This window comes from Belonocnema kinseyi, chromosome 8 (genome assembly GCF_010883055.1).
Source record: "Belonocnema kinseyi isolate 2016_QV_RU_SX_M_011 chromosome 8, B_treatae_v1, whole genome shotgun sequence".
Classification (NCBI taxonomy): Eukaryota; Metazoa; Arthropoda; class Insecta; order Hymenoptera; family Cynipidae; genus Belonocnema; species Belonocnema kinseyi.
In genome coordinates this window covers 61037608-61058675 of record NC_046664.1, presented here as the reverse complement: position 1 = coordinate 61058675, position 21068 = coordinate 61037608, and the positions used below count along the sequence as shown (strand labels likewise).

Below are 21068 nucleotides of genomic sequence, written 5' to 3'. Positions count from 1 at the left end.
CTTTCTGCAAAACAGTTCAATTTTTAATTACAAATATGAATTTTCAACCAAATAGTTGCATTTACAATCAAATAGTTGAATTCTCAATAAAAAGAGACGAATTTTCAAGACGAAAGTTAATTTTTAACCAAAAAAGAGAAATTTTCAATCAAATAGTTTCATTTGCAACAAAATAGTTGAATTCTTGATCAAAAGAGACGAATTTTCAAGAAAATAGTTCATTTTTAACCAAAAAAGAGGAATTTTCAACTAAATAGCTGCATTTATAACAAAATAGTTGAACTGTAAATCAAAAAAGACGATCTTTCAAGAAAAAAAGTTAATTTTCAACCAAAAAAGAGGACTTTTCATCAAAAAATGATGAGTTTGCCCCTAAGAAATATGAATTTTTAATCCATAAAAACTAATTTTATATTCAGAAAGACGAATTTTCTACAAAACAGTGGAATTTTTTACCAAAAAAGATTAGTTTTAAACGAAACAATAGAACTTTCAACCAAATGTTCCAAGTTTCAAACAAAAAAAAGACGAATTTTTTAGAAGAAAGTTAAATTCTTAGCCGGAAAAGTTGAATTTTTAAGAAATAGATCGTTTTTAATAGAAAAAAATTACTTTGTAACCAAATAATTGAATTTTCAACAAACGCAATTAATTTGTAACCAAAAAGTTGCATTTATAACCAAATATTTGGACCTTCAATCAAAAGATTTTGAACCAAATATTTGCAATTTTTTAGAATTCAGTTAATTTTCCAACAAGAAAGTTGCTTTTGAATCAAGAGAAAGATGTATTTTCAACCAAAAAGATGACTTTTCTACCATACAAGAGGAATTTTAAATCCCAAGGATTAATTTTCTTTATCCAAAAAGGCGAATGTTCAACAAAATAGTTGAATTTTTAATAAAATAATTTAACTTTTAACCAATAGTCGAATTTTTAACAAAACAAAAAAAAAAAACTTTCAACCAAAAATAGCTGAATTTTCTTATTGAGTTCCATTAATTCAATTCGTTTTATTCTCCTTATAAAAAGAGGAAAAAGGGAAAGAGTGTAAAAACTGTTATTAAATTTGAAACGAATCGATTTCAAACGTTTTCGACTTGAAAATGTCCAACACTTTAGACTTGCAATTTGAAAAAATTAAGACTTTGAATACGAATTTACAAAAATAAAAATACAATTTTCATTTCCACTTTTGAATTTTCATCTCACAAATTTAATTGTGATTGAAATTGAAACTAAATATAGCGAATTTCAGAGAACAACGGGGAAAATCTTCAATTTGTCCTATTTTTCTTCAAAAATTCATATATTTACAAAAAAAGTTGGAAAAAGCCGAAAAAATCGCACGATCCGAGCCCATTAAATTAAGTTTATCATAGAAATAGGCATCTCAATACATAAATTTGATGAACAGAAGTACATTTTAAATAAACTAATTTTTTATTCATTCTTAGTTTCCCTGAAACTTCAAAATGCACCGCAAAAATGTATTTGGATTTATTCTAAACACTGTTTCATCAGAACAAAAATAAGTTTATCTGTCATCAAAGAAATAACCCACTTCTAAACTCGACAGTATTTACACTACTTTCCGAATTACTTGAAAAGCGATTTAATATTAAAAAAAAATCCTAAACTAATCCGAATCCGATTCCCAATACGACTTTGTTCTAAATGTTTGCAATTTTATCCCCGGCCCTACATTTTTCACGAACTTTTGATTACCTTTCAAGTTTTCACAACGATTCTTGAAGTTCAGATGCAAAATACTTTCATCGTCCGAAGAATCCCTCGAAGATCCAAATATATTCAGTGAAGAATCTCGACTTTGATCGTCACCAAATATATTCATTGAACAGTCGTAACTCGCTTCTTCAACCTTCTTCCTGATTCTTTTCTCTGGATGCAAAGTTCGAATGACATTCTCACTATTTTCAAAAGTCCCGATTTTCTTCACTCGCGGTCTTTCTGTGAATTCGAGGTCACTTTGACTGTCTTCACTATCCGAACTAATCGATCCACCAAATCCAGGCCTCTTCCTTTTATTATTAAACGTAGAAAATGATTTGAGAGACTTTGCCATTTCCTTCCGAATCTGTAGATTTGATTTAGGAAAATTATTCCGCAACTTTTTAAGCGAATTTTTCACTTTCGAAGGACTTTTATCCTTTGATTCTTGTTTCGTTTCACATGAAACTTGCGGCTTGGGAAGATTGTCAAACAATTCGCATACTGAATCGGAATTGGAATCCTTTTCAAAAAACACTGATTTTTTTTTCTCCGACTTTATCGAAGGTCTCAGTCGATTTTTAATTAACTTTTGAGAATTGTCCCTCGCATCCGAATGTTCTTCCTCCAAAGTTTCAAGAGCGGGTTTTTTACTTGCAACTTTTGTAGAGCCAAGAAGATTATTTTTCCAGGATCTTCTTGAATTAGTGGATTCTCGCTTGGAAGAGAATTTCCGTTTCTTTTTCTTTCTCAATAGTGTTGCATTATTATCCGAGTCGCTGGAATCTCCGGAAGAAACTAGCACGAGTCTCGAGACTCGTCTGGTGTCCATATTTTCAAAAGGACTCGAATTCGCAGACTGATTCCTGTCTTTATTTGTCATTTCATTCTCGTCGTTGTCGTCTTTCAAATTATTGTCACCAACTTTCAAAGTATCAGTCTCAAACCTAGCAGATAAATTATTTAACTTTACGTCATTGACTTTTTTCCTTCTCGAGTCAAATTGAGGCTTCACGAAAATTTCGTCAGTCTTTTGGCCAGAAAAGGGTCCACAACTACTTCGAACTTGATTGGAAGGGATTTTTTTACTTTGTTTAAGGTCATTACACGTTTTGCTAAGCTTTTTCTTATCAGATTTCGTGAGCGCGAAGGACTTTTCGATTATTTTTGTAAAGTCATCGTCTTCGTCTGAAGAAAGAGTGAAAACGATCTTCATAGATTTTCTGGGAATTTCGGGTTTGGAATCTAGTTTAAGATGCGAAGTTTGCGCTTCACTATTCTCATTTTTCTTACTGGATTTAGGAGGTGAATTCGGCTTTTTATTTTTCAATTTAGGAGACAAAACCTTAGATTCCAGAGAATTATGCTCTTGATTTTTCAGCACTGATGAATTTTTCTCTCCTATTTCTGCGCCATTCGCATACAAATTTTCTTTCAACTCTTCGTCGCCAGAATCCTGATTTCCGAGCTTCAATTTCGGAATTTCAGCAACTTTAAAAATATCTTCCTCATCGGAAGAAAGTGAAATGATTTGTTTCGTGAAACTCTTTTTCAAAGAGCTGGATCTCTTACTCAAGTTCCGGTTTTGAGTCTCGTCCTCATCCTCATCAGACTCGACCAAACTATTCACTTTCTGTTCAGATTTCGCCAAAGATTCATCAATATCCGCAGAATTAAATCCATTGAAATTCCTTTTTGAAACGTCTGCAGGTTCTTCCGCCGAAGTCTCTTTAGTTGAAGCTTCCAATTGATTTTTCTGGAGGAGTTTTTCAAGCACAGCGGCCGGCAATCTTTCTAACGAAACAACCAGATCTCGAAGTTTCAGATCGTTTTTATTTAAAAAATCATCATCGACTGCGGCTTTGATGGATGCAATTTTCGTCGCCTTGGCTCTCCTCACCTTTTTTGAAGCGGCTTTAAACGAAACTCTCTTGCTTTTCCTCTTTCCACTTCCAGGCTGCGTGTGTCTCCAAATTAAACTCTTCGATGCTCTCTCCAATTCTAATACTGCTCTTCGTCGCAAACGAACCTCTCTGATTTCCCGAACTTCCTCATTCTCATCCTCTCGCACCTTCTCCTTCCCAGCTTCGGCAATTTTCAGCAACTTCTTCCGCCTGAAAAGTGACTTCTTCCTTCGAAGAGTAGTCGCCTCGCTTTGATTCTGAACCACGTTAAATTCAGCCAATGCAGGATGAAGATTTGTATTCGACGAGAATCGTCTTGAGCCAAAAAAACCTCCCTGTCTCGACGATTTCATAAGTTCAATCGGGGAACTGGTATTCGTGAAAAGTTTCCTTCGATTTAAATCCCTCGTCGGGGGTTGCTTTACGATTTTCGGAGGTGGAGTTGCAGGAGGACTCATATTTTTCCCAGATTCAATTAAATCCTCCGACTTTTCAGAAGGTATCTTGTCTGCATAGAGGTCATCGACATTATAGTTCTCGGGACCATCGCGAATTCGTTGCAGACTTGGAATCACATCGCCAATCTTCAAACTTCCGGTGCTTACTCTCAGAATTTCGTCAGCAAGATTTTTGTTGAACATTTCACCAAGAATTAGTGGTCTTTCCAGTTCGTTCAGCTCGCAATTCGACAGGAAATTTGCGCCTTTTATATTTTTCGAGATTATACAACCAGGATCGCTGATTTGATTAGCTTCTTCAGCGATTCGGGGAAGCTCGTCTGTTCCACATACGTCTACGTAGGTGTCTTCGATATTGACCAGATCGGGCACTTTTCTTGAATTCATGAGACTCTCCATCGTTGCTAAATTGGCCTTTTTCGCGGTAAATTGCGTGGCAGATAAGATGTACTCTCGAGTATTGACGGAACTGCTCGAAATGACGGAGGGAACTTGAATATTCTCGTGTGGGATATTGGCTGGTTGGGGTGGATGTGGCAGGGTGTATTTCATAGGAGGAGATGGAGCTGGAAGTGGTGCTGAAACTTCACATTCGGAGAGAGAAGAACCCGAGTCAGAATTATAATTTTCGTCAGCGTAGGCCTTGCATGGAGGTTTTCCCGTGTCCACCCAGTATTGGATGCATGCTGGCGGATTTCGCATTGGGATGCGACGTTCGGGAACATATTCGTTAATAGGGTCGGTTTCCGGTTTCAACGTTTCCAAATTCAGTTCCACGGCATCAGTTATCTGTTGAAATGAAAGGAGATTAAAGAAATAAAGTTAGGGTGTTTACTCGAATCCTGGATGAAAATTCCCTGATAATTTCAGGGTTTTCTTTTTCCAGGTCAGGGTGGCCATTCGGCGGACGATTTCAAATTTCCGGTCATTTCCCGGTTTTTTTCCGGTCAACTAAAAATAAAATATTCATAGTTGTCGCAAAACGCAAACATTTTTTTTTAATTCAGGAAGTTCATTCTAAACAACCTTTAACACCAGAGAGCAAAAATTACAAAATAAAATGAACTTTCAAATAAAATTATGAATCTTTAACTGAAACGTTTAAATTTTAAACAAAAAAGATTAATTTTCAGTCAAAAAGATTGATGTTCTACAAAAAAATACAATTTTTCAATAAAATACATGAATTTTAACGAAATAGTTGAATTTTGAAACAGAAAAAAATCCATTTTCAAAACAAAAATGAATAGTTGCATATCTAAAAAAAAAAATAATTTTCATCTCAACTGATAAATTCTCAACTAAAATGATAAATCTTCAACTGAAATAGTTAAACTTTCAACCTAAAACAAAAAAATGTTTACTAAAATAGATAAATTGCCAAACAAAACAGAAATAATTAAAATTTAAGTTAAGAAAATCAAAGTTCAATCAAAAAAGAAAGAAATTTTTAATAAAATAGTAAAAAGAAAAAACTTTTTTAAATCAAACAACTTATTTTTCAGCAAAAAAAAAAAGAATTTTTAATTAAAATTATGAACCTTCAAAAAATAACTCATAATTTTCAACAAAAGAATTTATTTTTCAACCAGGTAAATGTATTTTTAACTAAAATTACGAATATTTTCTTGGAATATTTGAATTTTCAACAGAAAAGAAGAATTTTTAAGCAAGGAAATTAACTTTCAAAGAAACAAATAATTTTCTACCAAAAATATAGATTTTTAAACTAAAAACGTGAATTTTTTACGAAATAAATTAATTTTCAATTTAAAAAGGCAAATCTACATCCAAATCTTTAATTTTGAACTTAAAAAGGTCCATTTTCTAACCAACTTGGAACGGTTAAATTTTCAGTTGAAAAAATTAACTTTTCAAACAAACTGATGAATTTTCAACCAAAATGATGAATCTTCAACTGGAATTGTTGAATTTTATACCTACCAAAAATATGAATTTAAAAAAAACAGTTTATTCAAAGAAATATATAAACATTCAACCAAACAGTTGAATTTTATACAAAAAAAAGATAAAATTTGAACCCAAAACAGAATAGTTCAATTTTTCGTTAAAAATCTACTTCTCAACCAAAAAAGTCGAATTTTTAGGAAAATAGTATAATTTTTTACTGCGAAAGTAAGTTTTTAGTTGAGAAAATCATTTTCAACAAAGTAGTTGCATTTTCAAAAAGAGATGAATTTTCAATTAAAATTATTAATCTTAAAAAAAAAAAATGAATTCTAACAAAAGAACTTATTAAAAATACTACTTGAAATATTTTCTTTTTCTAAAATTTGGAGTAGAGAATTTTTATCTAAAATTATGGAATATTCAACTGAAATAATAGTTACGTTTTCAATTTAAAAAACAATATAATTTCCAACCAAAAAAGAAACAAATTTTCAACAAAATAGTTAAATTTTCGGCAAAAAATTCTTTTTTGCCCAAAGAAAAAACAGGTCTTCAATCAAAAATCTCATATTCCAACCTAGGAAATGGATTTTTAATTTAAATAATGAATTTCCATCAAAACGGTTGAATTTTGAACAAGTAACGATCAATTTTTATTCGATCTGATGAACCTTTAACGATAAAAATTAATTTTCTAGATAAAAATGCAAATCTTTCACAAAGTAGACACATTATCAAACTAATTAAATTTCTAAAGAAATAAAAATTTAATAATAAATTATGATTTAACTTATTATTAAAATAATGAAAACTTGAACTTTACTGAAATCAGAAGTAAATTCCCGGTCCTTTAAATTAAATTCCTGGTCATTTCTCGGTTTTTTCTCGATGAAGTCGCCACCCTGTAGGTATCTTAAGTTTTTTCCAAGTATAATTTCTCGCGAATTTATAATAAATAATTTTCTTTTAGTTTCTAGGAATTTAATTAATGTTACAAGTTATTTTTAAATATTTTAGCACGATGGATTAATTAAATAATACTGAAAATATTAATTATTTCTTGAATTCGTCTCTAAAGTCCACGATTTGAATAATAATCCAAACAAAAATTTATTTTTGTATAAGTATAAGTTGTGTATAGTATAAGTTTTAATTTTTAAAAAGACAGTCTGAAAAAGATAAATTTTCAAACAAATAGCTGAATTTTGATCTAAAAAAGATCATTTTTCAACCAAAAATAGAATATTCAAATTTTCAGTTAGAAACATTATTTTTTCTAAAAAAATTGAACCAAAAAGATTAATTTTTTTTACCAAAAAGGCGATTTTTCAAAAGAATACATTAATTCTCAATCAAGCAGTTCAATTTTCTATTGAAAAAGATCAATTTTCAAACAAGTAGCTGAATTTTGAACTAAAAAAGATCACTTTTCAACCAAAAAAGGAATATTTAAATTTTCAATTTGAAAAAATTATTTTTTCTAAAAAAAAGAATTGATTTTTCTTAAAATTTATTTGAAATATCAACCAAGTAGTTTCATTTTCAACCAAAAACATGAATTAATTACTAAAATTATCAGTATTTAACTGCAATACTTGAACTTTTAAGCAAAATAAAAAATGTTCAAACAAGACGATTCATTTTCTACCAAGAAAGATTTCTTTTAATATGGATTTTTAACATAAAATTTAAATTTTCAATAAAATAAGACCAATTTTTAACGAAACATTTGAATTTTCAACCAAATAATGAATTTCCAACATAATAAATTTCTAACTAAAATTATGAATATTCAACAGGGATTCTTGAATTTTCAACCAAAAGACGATTTTTTAACAAAATACAATTTTTTAACAATATACATGGATTTTCAAAGAAATATTTGCATTATCAAATACAAAAAGGCAAATTTTCAACCAAATAGTTGAATTTCATACTAAAAATATCAAGTTTCTACCAAAAATGGAATAATTCAATTTAAAAAAAAAATGAATTTTCCACTCAGAAGATTAATTTTTATCCAAGAAAACGAAGTTTATAAAAAAATGCATGAATTTGTAATTAAAAAGATAAATTGTCTACCGACACACGAATAGTTTAATTTCTTGTCAAAAATTAATGTTTAATCAAAGAGAGGATTTTTCAACTAAAAGGATGTAATTTTAAATTAGAATAGTTATATTTTTCAGTAAAAAAACTAATTTGCAACAAAAATGAAAGTGATTTTTTTTAATAGTCACATTATTGAACAAAGTGATAAATTTTCTAATAAAATGATGAATTTTTAACTGGAATAGTTAGATTGGAAACCAAAAACATGAATTTTAAACCAAAAAATTTCCAACAAAAAGATTAATTTTCAACCCAAAAGATTAATTTCTCCCAAAAGTCAAAAATTTTCCACTAAAAAAAATGATTTTTGAATTAAATATTCAATCGTTATATTTCTAGTAAAAAAATCATTTTCAAACAACGAAAAAACAAATTTTCAAAAAAATATTTGAAGTTGCAACTGGAATAGTTAAATTTTCAGTCAAAAATCATTGTTCCACCAGAAAGATTAATTGTTAAGTACTATAATGATTCATTTTCAATCAAAAGAGACGAATTAAAAAAAAAAAACATGAATTTGCATCCAAAAAGTTCATTTTAAACTAAAAGATGCTAATTTTTATCCAAAAAAAGACAAGTTAAATTTTTAGTTAAGCAATTTTTAACGAAAAAATTACTCACTAAAATAGTTTATTTTAAACCAAAGATATTAATCTTCATGAAAGAATGAAAAATGTAATAGTTGACATTTCAACCAAAAAATATTTTTAATTAGAAGCCGACGAATTCAATCAAAAAGGACGAATTTTAAACAAATAATGTAAGTTTCAAATAAAACATATCAGGTTTTAACCAAAATAAAATAAAAACACATAAAGGACAAATTTTTAACTAAAGAGAAGAAACTTTAACCAATACAATTTTAATCAAAAACAGCTGAACTCAAGGGAAAAAAAAGAAGACAATTTTTCTACAAAACAAATGGTTTCTTAATTTTTAAATATGTTTTTTTTTTTAGTTTTCGCTAAAAAAAAAGAAATAAAACTTTTGAAACCATGTACTTTGAAACTTACTTTAAGTAAACAATAATGTTACGTTTGTGAAATTTAGAACTATGCAAGAAAAACTGACCGTACTCAAACTAATAAATTTTTTCTTTCCAAACTGAATAATTGATACCTTGACTCTTTTTTTGCGAAATGAACTATAAACTTTTATTAATAATTTGTATACAAAAAGCTATTGTTCATATATTAAATTGGAATTTTCGTAGAATTTAAATCCGAACAGATTGCGCACTCAGGAGAGTGATGAAAGAAAATATTATAATTAAATTAACAATAAAAAATACAATAAATAAAAACAATAAACTTTAAATATAAAATACTACCTAAAAAGTGGATCATCGGAAATAATTCTTCGATATAATATGTAATCGTATAATGCCTGATATGAAAATGAGACGTCTGCGCGACGCTAAAACCTCTGATTTTCATTTCATTTGTTTATTCATTAAAATGCAAAAAGAGGGTGGCCGCTATTATCGAGTGAAAAAATCCCACATTCTTTCCGGTTTGCAGAAATATTTCAGGATTATTGAAATTAAAAGATTTGAACTTTTAAAACTGAAAATTTTTCCATTTTAAGTAATCCGAACTGAACTTTAAATTAAAGCACTCTCAAAGTGGAACTCTTGAATTTTTAGCTTTTCAAACTAATCCACAAATTTTTATTCTGAAATTTTTAATTTACATGCTCAATAATTTTCACGTATAAAATATAAGATTTTAAAACTTTTCAAATTAACAGCTTTAAATTCAATGCGGTTAATCTGCAAAATTTTAAACTTTTATAAATTGAATAGTTCAAAGATTTCTGGTTTCATAAATACAAACCCACGCTATAATTTCCAATGCTTTAAATTAAAACGAATCCTTTCTTTTAATCACATTAATAAAAACGGTCGAAATAGCAATTCCAATTTATTACAAAATTGAAAATAAAAAGTTCTCCCCTTTCATATGAATTTTATGAATACCAAATTTGCCTACCGCCCACTTAACAAAAAGGTTACAAAGAGAAAATTAGCTACTTCCGATGCAGAAAACCCATTAATAACCAAAATTTTCTCTCTTCCAAATCAATAAAAATCTTAAAAGGCAAAAAAATATCCCTCTTTCAATTAAAGAAAAAAATTGAAAAACGAAAATTTCCCCCTTCCTCCTCAATAAAAATGTTAAAAATAATAAATCACACTCTTCCAATGCAGAAAAAAATCTTTTAAATAAAAAGTTTCGTCCTTCAATTCAATAAGAATGCTAAAAAGAAAAAAGGTTCTCTTTCAATTCGGAACAAATTGAAAATCGAAACTTTCTCCCTTCTTACTCAAAGAAAATGTTAAAAATAAAAAGTCACATATTCCAATTTAGGAAAGAGATTTAAAATAAAAAGTTTACCCCTTCAGTGAAATAAAATTGCTAAATCGAAAAAATGGCATCTTTAAATTCAGAAAAAAACTTTAAACCAAAATTTCCTCCCACCCAACTCAATATGGATTTTTAAAATAAAAAATTTCTCTCTGTTCATTCAGAAAAATATATAAAAGAAAAAAGAAAAAATAAAAAGAAAAAATGGCCTCTCGCAATTTAGAAAAAAAAAGTTAAAAACATAATTTCTTCCCTAACAACTCTATAAAAATCTTAAAAATAAACAAAGTTTTCTCTTGCATTTCGGCAAAAATTTGGAAACCAAAACTGCCTCTTTCTAACTTAATAACAATTTACCTTTTCTAATTTAAAAAAGTTTGAAAATTGTAATTTCCTCCCTTAAAACTCCATAAAAATCTTAAAAGTAAAAAAATTCTTCCTTCCAATTCAGAAAAAAAATTGAAAGAAAAATGTCCTTCCTTCCAACCAAATAAATAGTAAAAATAAAAAAATTACCGTTACAATACAAACAAAATTTATAATCGAAATTTCCTTAGCCCGATAAAAATTATAAAAAGAAAAAATCGCCTCTTCCAATTCAGAAAAAAAGTGTAAAAATAAACATTTCCGCCATCAGACCACTAATAATACTAAAAAGAAAATAATGGCCACTTGCAATTTCGGAAAAAAAAATAAAAAACATAATTTCGTCCCTTCGCACTCTATAAAAATCTTTAAAAAAAAAAAAAATTCTCTCTTGCAATTTAGAAAAAAATTAAAAACCAAAATTTCATCTTTCCAACTTAATAATAAAAAAATAAATTCACTGAAATTTTCCGATTTTAAACATTTTTAGGTTTAGTGCCAGTAGAAGAGTTCTGCATTGAATGTTTAAAACTCGATTCGCATGAATTTATACTATATTCGATACGAATAGAGATTTATTCAGATAAAATATGCAAACTTCAAATTTTCTTTAAAATAGAAAATTTCGACTAAAAGCTTTTAGTTTTGAAATTCGAAAAACTAAAAAGCTAGAAATAAATAATGTTTTTAATTTTCCTAAGCACAAAACACAAAACAAATTAAAACAGACAGTTTTTGTACCTCACACCGACATTGAAGTCGCCGCGCCGCCACCGATCAAATTTATCCTGAACGCCGCCACCGACCAATGTCACGTCGGCGCAGAGTTCTATGAAAAATAAATAAGAAGGATTACCAGTTGCATAAAGACAAACGATAAAGGAAGTAAAAAATTTCATGGCGATTCATGTTTGTAAAATATATTGTGCACAAATTACTTTTTTTTAAAATAATTTTAGCAGCAACGAAGAAACAGGGTTTCTACTCAAATCTTGACAAAAAAATTCCTTGACAATTCCAGGTTTTTCTCGATATCTCAAGTTTTTTTTCAGGAATAATTTTTCATAGAACGAAGCGCATTTTTCAAAACAATCGAATTTTCAACCAAATATATGAATCTTGAATAAAAAACATCAATGTTCAACAACAAACAAATAAACAAATTTACAACAAAATAGTTACATTTTTAACCGGAAAAATAAGCGTTCAACTAACGAGAATACTTTTCTACCAAAAAAGTCGAATTTTCAACTTAAAATAGAGTAGTTCAATTTTCAGTAAAAATATTACATTAAAAAAAAAGGCAACGGAATAGTTTAATTTTGATACAAACATATGAATTTTCAACCCAAAAGATGATATAGTAGCCAAAACGATTAATTTTGTAGCAGCACAAAATACGAATTTTAAACAAAATACATGAATTTTCAATTAAAACAGATCAAATTTTAACCAAAAGTAGAATAGCTAAATTTTCAGTTAAAAAACTAAATTTTCAACAACATAACAAAAAGGAATTTGTAACAAAATAGTTAAATTTTTAATTAAATAAATGATATTTTATCCAAAAAGATAAATTTTCAACCAAGAAGAATAATCTTTTATAATAAAAAAAATATATATAATTTTTAACAAAATAAATGAATTTTCAACTTAATAGTTAAATCTTCATCCACAAAGATGAATCAGTCACCAAAATGATTTATGTTCTACTACAAGAAACTAATTTTCAACAAAAGACATACATTTTTAATAACAAAAAAAACAACGCATTTTCAACCAAAGAATTAAATTTTTAACCAAAAAGATAAACTTTTAACTAATGAGATAAATTTTCTAAAAAAAAGGGATTTTGAAGAAAATAATTACATTTTCAATCATTAAAAATATTGTTTTAACAAAAAAAGACGAAATGTCAACAAAATACATGATTTTGCAATTAAAAAATAAATGTTTAAACAAACAAAAAATCAGTATAACTTTCATTAAGAAAACTTAATTTTTAATAACAAAAAATACAACGCATTTTCAATCAAAGAATTAAATTTTTAAACAAAAAGATAAACTTTTAACTAATGAGATTACTTTTCTAAAAAAAAGGAATTTTAAAGAAAAGAGTTACATTTTCAATCATTGAAAAGAATTTAAAAAAAAAGGCAAAATGACGACAAAATATATGAATTTTCAATTAAAAAATAAATTTTTAACCAAACAAAAAATCAGTATAACTTTCATTAAGAAAACTTAATCTTTAATAACAAACAACACAACACATTTTCAACCAAAGAATTACATTTTTAAACAAAAAGATAAACTTTTAACTACTGAGATTACTTTGTTAACCAAAAAAGACGAATGTTAAAAATAATCAAATTTTCAACTAAAAAAGATCAACTTTGAACCAAGTAGTTGAATTTTTAACCAAAAAAAAGTATAACTTTCATCCTAAAAAGGAACAGTTGCGTTTCCTGATTGAAAAATTAATTTTGTAGTCAAGCTGACGAAATTTTAACTAAAGTGATTAATCTTTAACCGGAATACTTGTATTGTCAACCACGAAGATGAACTGTCAACAAAGAAGATTAGTTTCTACCAAGAAAGACGTGTTTTTAACTAAAAAAGACCAATTTTTAACCAAATAATTGAATTTTCAATTAAAAAATTATTTTACAATCAAATTCATAAATTTCTAACCAAAATCATGAATCTTTGACTGGAATAATTTAGTTTTGAACAAAAAATATTAATTTTCAAAAAATACGATTAATTTTCAACACAAAATTTCATTTCTAACTAAAAATAAGAAAAATTGTCAATTAAAAGTTAAATAGTTAAATTTTTATTTAAAAAAATGTTAAACCAAATAGATGAATTTTTAACCAAAAAAGACAAATTTTCAACCAAATAGTTGAATTTTCAGTTCATACATTATTTCACAATCAAAAAGATAAATTTTCAATTAAAATCATGAATATTTAACTGGAATAATTGCATTTTAAACAAAAAAGGATGAATTTTTCAACAAAATGATTATTTTTTTTACAAAAGCAGAAGAATTTTCAACTTGAAAAAAAAAAATTTTTGAAGAAAAAATTGAAGTTCAATTTTAATGTAAGAAAAATGTTTTTTGAACAAAGCAAAGAACGATTCTTAAGAAAATAGTTTAAATTTAAACTGGATGATTATATTTTTGAGCAAAGAAAATTCATTTTCAGCCAAAGAAAAAAATGAATATTTAACAAAATAACTCATATTTCAAACAGAAATGACTATTCAAATAAAATTATGAATGAAATAAAAAAAGTAATATTGAACTAAAATTTTTTAAACTTTTAATCAGGCTTAAATTTAAAAAATTTTTAATTTTAGAATTAAACAAAATAAATTAATGTACATCCAGATATTTGAAATTTCAATTAAACACGATCAATCACTGTGATTCACTTTTATATTGCAATTACATTTCCAGATTTGTCCAGGAATATAAAAATTCCCTGAAAATTCCAGGTCTTCCAGGTAGGGTAGACACCCTGATAAAAGTTTCGAATATAGTTTTTATAATTTTTAACATATTGATACCTGCCTGATTTACTCCGTGATTTATAAACTTTATTAAGAGAAACGTATAAGAATCTGAGAGTAGTAGTCGAATTTTTTATTTTAACGTTTGCAGAACTTTTAATACCATGAAACTACTCTCCACCGAGACAACGTCTAAATCATAATTTCACTTTTTTGCAATTTTCAATTGTCAATGCATAAAATCATATACCTCTTCATACATTATTTCTAAAAATTACACCTATTATAAGCCGTTGCATTATTTCAAATTTTTCATTTTCGCATTTGTCAATTCTATAAACCTGAATATCGTATTAATATTTCATGGTAAAAATATCAGGACAAAAAGGAGACTGAAAATATGAATTATCATAAAGAAATGGTATCCAAACATAAAGAAAGAAATTAAAAATACTCACTTCCATTGAATATTTTTCAAAAAGACTATCCCAGGATTTTGCTCGTTCTTCCAATATTTTTCTTGGCACCTGGAACTTGAATGCAGGTATCGAACTGCCTGGGATTCTGTAAGTTTAAGCACAATGAAATAACCATTTTTTAGTAGAATAATATAACGTTTTTTATATTTCACGTTATGGGTAATTGTCAAAAGCTTGATCATTTTTGAAGCGGAGATTTTCGAAAATAAAAACATTTTCAAATATCCTAAAATCTTGTTTTTTAGTCGAGGGTAACTCAAAAGTGTACCAAAATATAAAACTAGATCAAAAACTAGAATAGAAAAATGTCCAGTTCACAAAATTAATTTTTAATTTTAAAAAACAAATTTTAAACCAAAGGAATGAATTTTTAACAGAAAAATAATCTTTTACCAAAAGTCATTGATTTTCAACAAAATATATGAATTTACAACTAAATATTTGAATCTTTAAAGGAATTTTTAACCTAATAATTAAATTTCAACCAAAGAAATTAATGTTCAACTTAAAAAGGAATTAGTTATCAAGAGTATTAATATTCTAGTCCAAAAAAACGTATTTTATACAAAATACATGAATTTTTGATAAATAAAGATCAATTTTCAAGAACAAACCAAAAAAAACAAACAAATTGTCAACAAATAGTTACGTTTTTAAGCGTTAAAATTAACTCTCAACTAATAAGATTACTTTTCTACCAAACAAGTCGAATTTTCAACTTAGAATAGAGTAGTTAAATTTGCAGTACAAATATTAACATTAAATAAAAGTCTAACGTAAAAGTTTAATTTTTATCCAAACAGGTGAATTTTCAACCAAAAAGATTAAATTTCTATAAGAAAATATAAATTATTAAACAAAAATGTAATAGATAGATTTTCAGTAAATAAAATTAATTATCAGTCTTAAAAAATAATTTTTGACCAAAGAAATAAATTTGTATCCTAAAAGACAAATTCTCAAATTAATACTTAAATTTTTTAAGGAATTTTCAACTTGATAGTTATATTTTTAACCAAAGTAAAACACTTTTTCCACCAAAAAGATGAATTAGTAACCAAAATGATCAATATTCTAGTACAAAATACGAATTTTTAACAAAATACACGAATTTTCAATTAAAAAGATCAATCTTTAACCAAAAGTAGAATAAATAAATTTTTAGTCAGAAAAATTAATTATCAATCTTAAAAAACTAATTTTCGATAAAAGAACTAAATTTTCATCCAAATAGATAAAGTTTCAACCAAAATTATTTAAATTTTAAAATGAATATTCAACTTAATATGTAGTTCATTCTCAATGAAAGTAATCAATTTCTAACCAAAAATATGAATTAATAACCAAAATGATTAATATTCTACCACAAAAATCAAATTTTTAACAAAATAAACGAATTTTCAATTTTAAAATTAATAGTTAACCCTTCAAACAATAAAAGAATTTTTAACTAAATAGTTACATTTTTAACAAAATGAATTAATTTTTATCGAAAAAGATAAATTGTAAATCAAGAATAATAATTTTCTATCAAAAAAGAAACATTTTTAACAAAATACAACAATTTTCAACAAAATATTTGAACTTTTACAGGGTTTTTCAACTTAATAGTTAAATCTGCGACCAAAAATGTTAATGAGTTACCAAAAAGATTAATATTCTAACACAAAAGACGAATTTTTAATTAAAAATATCAATTTTCAACCAGAAATAGAATAGCCGAATTTTCAGTTTAAAAATAAATTTTCAACACAAAAAAAAATATTTTAAAAAATTGTCAATATTTCAACAAAAGAAATCAATTTTTATTCAAAAAGATAAACTTTCAGCCATATGATTACTTTTTTACGAAAAAAAAACGAATTTTTAATAAAATAGTTCATTTTTCACTTAAAACCGATAAATTTCCCGCTTAAAATAAAATATTTAATGAAATTTTTGTCCTAATGGTTACATTTTTAATCAAAAAATTAAAGTTTAACTAAAGAAGGAATTAGTCACCCAGAGTATTAATGTTCTACACCAAAAGACGAATTTTCAAAAAAAATACACGAAGTTTTAATTAAAAAAGGTCAACTTTCAACCAAAACTAGAATAGTTCAATTTTCAGTTAGAAAAATAAATTTTTAACCAATAAATTATATTTTTAACCAAAGGAATTAATTTTAAGATATAATGAGGAATCTCTAATAAGAAAACAAATGAATTCTTAACTAAATATATGAATTGCCGACCAGAAAGACGAATCTTCAATAAAATGGTTGAAGTTTCACCTGCAACATTTTCAACCTGATGGTTAAATTTTCAACTAAAGAAATGAATTTTAAACTATAAAGATGAATCTTAAATAGAAAATGTATTTTGAACCAAACAATTAAATTTCCGACCAAAAATATGAGTTTTCAACCAAAATGATGACTATGTCACCAAAAAATACGACATTTATATAAAATAGTCGAATTTTTACCTAAAACATTTTTGACATAAAATATTTAAATTTTCAACAACAAAAAAATGAATTATATACTAAAGTATTAATATTCTATGGCAACAGATGAATTTGCAATTAAAAAGATAAATTTTCAATCAAAAACAGAAAAGTTAAATTATCAGTTAGAAAATTAAATTTTCAAAAGCAAAAAAATGGAGTTTTCAAGAAAATTCTAGTCAGAGTTGCAACCAAAGAATTTAATTTTTAACCAAAAAGATAAACTCAAAACTAATGAGATTACTTTTCTGTCAAAAAGGGGAATTTTTAATAAAATAGTTTAATTTTCACCTAAAACAGATACAATTTCAACTGTATAACAAAACAATAAATAGATCAAAAGTACTGTTCCTTATGTTTTTAGGTGAGCTAAATTCGAATCCGTGGTCAAAATTCGAACATTTTACCTTCAAAATTAAATATGGCGGTTTTTGCATACAAAAATAGTGAAAAATGTTTTATTTTTTATTTTTATAATTTTGTTTTATACATAAAACGCGTTAATATCTTAAAATTTATTCAACCATCGGTGCGCAAAATTCTTAAACTTTAACAGAAAATTTATATATATATATATGTTTTTTCTTCCAAAATGGCGGACAAAATGCAAAAATGTCCCAAAAACTGTTTTTTTCCATCATCGTTGTTTTTCTCAAAAATTTCAAAGTTTAAAAAAAAGTTCCATAGATTAAAAATGTCTTGAAATTAACTATAGAACACTATGAAATTTTTTCAGATTTTTTAGAAATTTTTTTTTGATTTTTCAAGAAATCAAAAATTTGAAATTTACAACAAAATTTTTCAAAAAATCTGAAAAAAATCAAGAATATTCTTTGACTAATTCTAAGATATTTTTATTCTTGGAAAACGTGTACCAGAGCCTATAGTTTGGGAAATAATTGATCAAACTTCATGCGAATTCTTTTCATGTGAATTCTTTTCGCATGTAGTTTCATCAATTATTTCCCAAAATCTATAGGTTCTGGTACAAATTTTCCAAGAATAAAAATGTCTAGAATTAGTCAAAGAATATTCTTGAATTTTTTCAGATTTATTTTTGCATATTTCAAATTTCAAATTTTTTGAAAAATCAAAATTTTTTTCTAAAAAATGTAAAAAGTTTTCATAGTATTCTATGTTTAATTTCAAGACATTTTTATTCTATAGAACTTTTTTTTAAACTTTCAAGTTTTTGAGAAAAACAAAGATGATGAAAAAAAATAAAAATTTATTACTCACTAAGAGTGACTCACTAAGAGTATTGATAACTTGCACAAAACAAGAATTTTCAACAAAATACATGAATTTTTATCCAAATAGTTAAAGTTTCAGATAAAGAAGAGAAATTTTCAACAACAATAAGAATTTTCTAGAAAACAGCTCAATTTTGACCAAAAGTTAAGATTTTTTTTGTATAAAAAAATGATCGAACATATGCCCAAAAATTAGAATTTTTAACAATGTATTTCCACTTTCAACTAAGTAGTTAAATCATCAACTGAAAACGATTAATTTTCAACAAAACAGTTATGATTCTTAACGAAAAATGATTCCATTTCTACTATAATAGATACATTTTTAACAAAATAGTTGAATTTTCACAAAAAAAAATAATTTTAAACAAATTTGTGGAAATTTTTATGAAATGTATTAAGCAAAAGAAAAATGACTAGAGTGGAAAACATTTAGGCATTACCCTTGTCAGATTTTGATAAAAAATTAATTTCAAACTGAAAATTATCCAAAAAGCAGTAAATGTAATTATTTTTTAAACAAATTTTAACATTAAATAAATTATTCTAATTTAAAACTGAAGAATAATTTTAGGCATGAATGAATGTCTCATTTGTTCCAAAAACGTACATTTCTTTACATTAAATCTTGAATTAAAAACAAAAATAAATGCCGAAATAAGCCTACAATTCCATTAATATAAATACTTACAATTAGTAAAAGCTTTGAGGGATTTCTTAGAGAATATGTTATGCAACAAAAAAACCTGTTATTCTCATTTACTTTTAAGCAACAGGATGTTTATTTTGCTTTCCCCAAGAATTTCTTCCTGCCAATTTGAGCAATTAACCAGAAGTGAAATCCTCAAGAATTATATTTCTATTGAAAATTGCAGTCTGAATAAAACATGTAACACAAGGAATGTGCAAAAAGTTTTTAATCACCAGGTAAACATTGAGAAAGATGTAAAAGATGTTTACTTGCGTATGACGTTGTCACAAAAACAAAACATAACCTCAAATTACCTTTCACTCCCTTCAGTAAACGATTGTGAGAGAAATTGTGCATCAAGGTTATTGTTATTTTCGTTGATAGACATGCCTCTTTTATCTGTAGATACATTCGACACGCGTTTTTTAAACCAGGAGGCGATTCACTACGAAAACATAATAAAAAGATGGAATTTTCCGCTTCTTGCATTTCAAGGTTTGCGCCATTTTGGAAAACAACGTGATGGGTGGCTTCGCATGTACATTCTACATTGTTAAGCGCTGCTTCTTGTAAACTCGCCTTCCATTATTCGATTTTTGCGGGAACTAACAGGATTTTTCCCGCGCATTGCTAATCTAAAATCTGTGATGTAAACAAAATTATTCTTCGGATTCTAATTATTATCGTTTTAGTAAATGTAGTGGCAAAATGAGCATTTTCAGCTCGATTGTGAGACGACAATTGGGGTTCGGTGAGAAAAATACACCTTTTTTTGTAACCTGTCTTTATTTTTAATAGAATTTTACTTTGGCCGAAATGAGACCGGTTTATAGGTTATGTTGAATGAATATTTTTTCTGATGTACGACTGTTTTAATTAAAATATGTTCCAATTTTTGTTAAGTTCATTGTAAATGTAAAGGATTTATAATAATCTTTCATATTTTTAGTCTTTCTGTTTTAATGTTTTGGTCACATTAAAAATCAGGTGTCAGTGTGTCACTGATTGTCACTTTCTTTTTTCTTTCATTTCATTTTGCAACACATGGTAGCCAGAGTAACCACACGTTCTGATTTATCAAGACCTGGCCTGATTTTTCATTCTGTAAAGCGAAAATGTGAGATTTTTCTTGGAAGAACCTACATGTTTTTCTTAATTTATAAAGGCGCAGTCTCCTTGTGACTGTTCGCAACTAAACTTCAAAAACTTGACATGTGCCGAATTTTACTTATATTAAAAAAGGAAACTATAGAATTTCCTTTAAAAAATTGGAATTTCTTAAATGTATTTCAAATTATGTGTTGTGCAGATTGTAATCAACTATCATTCGACTATTTAGTAGAACTTAAATTGTTTTAAATGTGTAACGTAAAAAAAAAACTAATTTTCATAAAAATGTTTAGATTTTCAAACAAAGAAATGAATTATACTTAACTTTTTTCTTAAAAATCAAGATTTTCGTTATGAAAATTCAAGTGTTTTGTAGGAAATTTGACTTTATGCCATAAAAATGCCACATTTTAGATGAAATTTTTTCTCTTATTGACTGAAAAATCTTTCTTGGTTGAAAATTCGTCGGTTTTTTGCAAAGTCTTCTGTTTTCATAGAAATTTTATCTGTGTTGGCTAAAAATGCAATACTTCGTTGAAAACTAATCTTTTTTGATTGAATTCAACTGTTCAAAGTTTCAAATTAAAATCTCGCTTTTTGCAAATATCAACTATTATTTATTTATTTATTTTTTTTTTTTTTTGATGATTCATCATTTTAATTAAAACCCCTTTTTT

General features: G+C 26.5%; 2 protein-coding genes across 3 annotated transcripts in view; one reads left to right on the top strand and one right to left on the bottom strand.

Moving 5' to 3' along the window:
• Positions 1-943: 943 nt before the first annotated feature.
• On the bottom strand, positions 944-19772 carry LOC117178828. 2 transcript variants are annotated; one of them, XM_033370322.1, is made up of 3 exons: positions 19596-19772; positions 14829-14934; positions 944-4882 (listed from the first exon to the last, which is right to left on the bottom strand). In XM_033370322.1, the coding sequence occupies exons 1-3, from the start codon at positions 19667-19669 to the stop codon at positions 1640-1642; spliced, it is 3423 nt and encodes a 1140-aa protein (XP_033226213.1). In that variant the 5' UTR covers positions 19670-19772; the 3' UTR covers positions 944-1639. The 2 variants fall into 2 exon arrangements, with proteins under 2 accessions (XP_033226213.1, XP_033226214.1); XM_033370323.1 differs by lacking the exons at positions 14829-14934; positions 19596-19772 and adding an exon at positions 11590-11650.
• Positions 19773-19902: 130 nt separating this feature from the next.
• Positions 19903-21068, top strand: part of LOC117178773 (protein lethal(2)denticleless) — a 34673-nt gene continuing 33507 nt past the window's right edge. Inside the window, exon 1 of the mRNA XM_033370236.1 lies at positions 19903-20032. Coding sequence (XP_033226127.1) covers positions 19990-20032 — 43 coding nt within the window. The 5' untranslated portion in view covers positions 19903-19989. The remainder of the gene's footprint in view (positions 20033-21068) is intronic.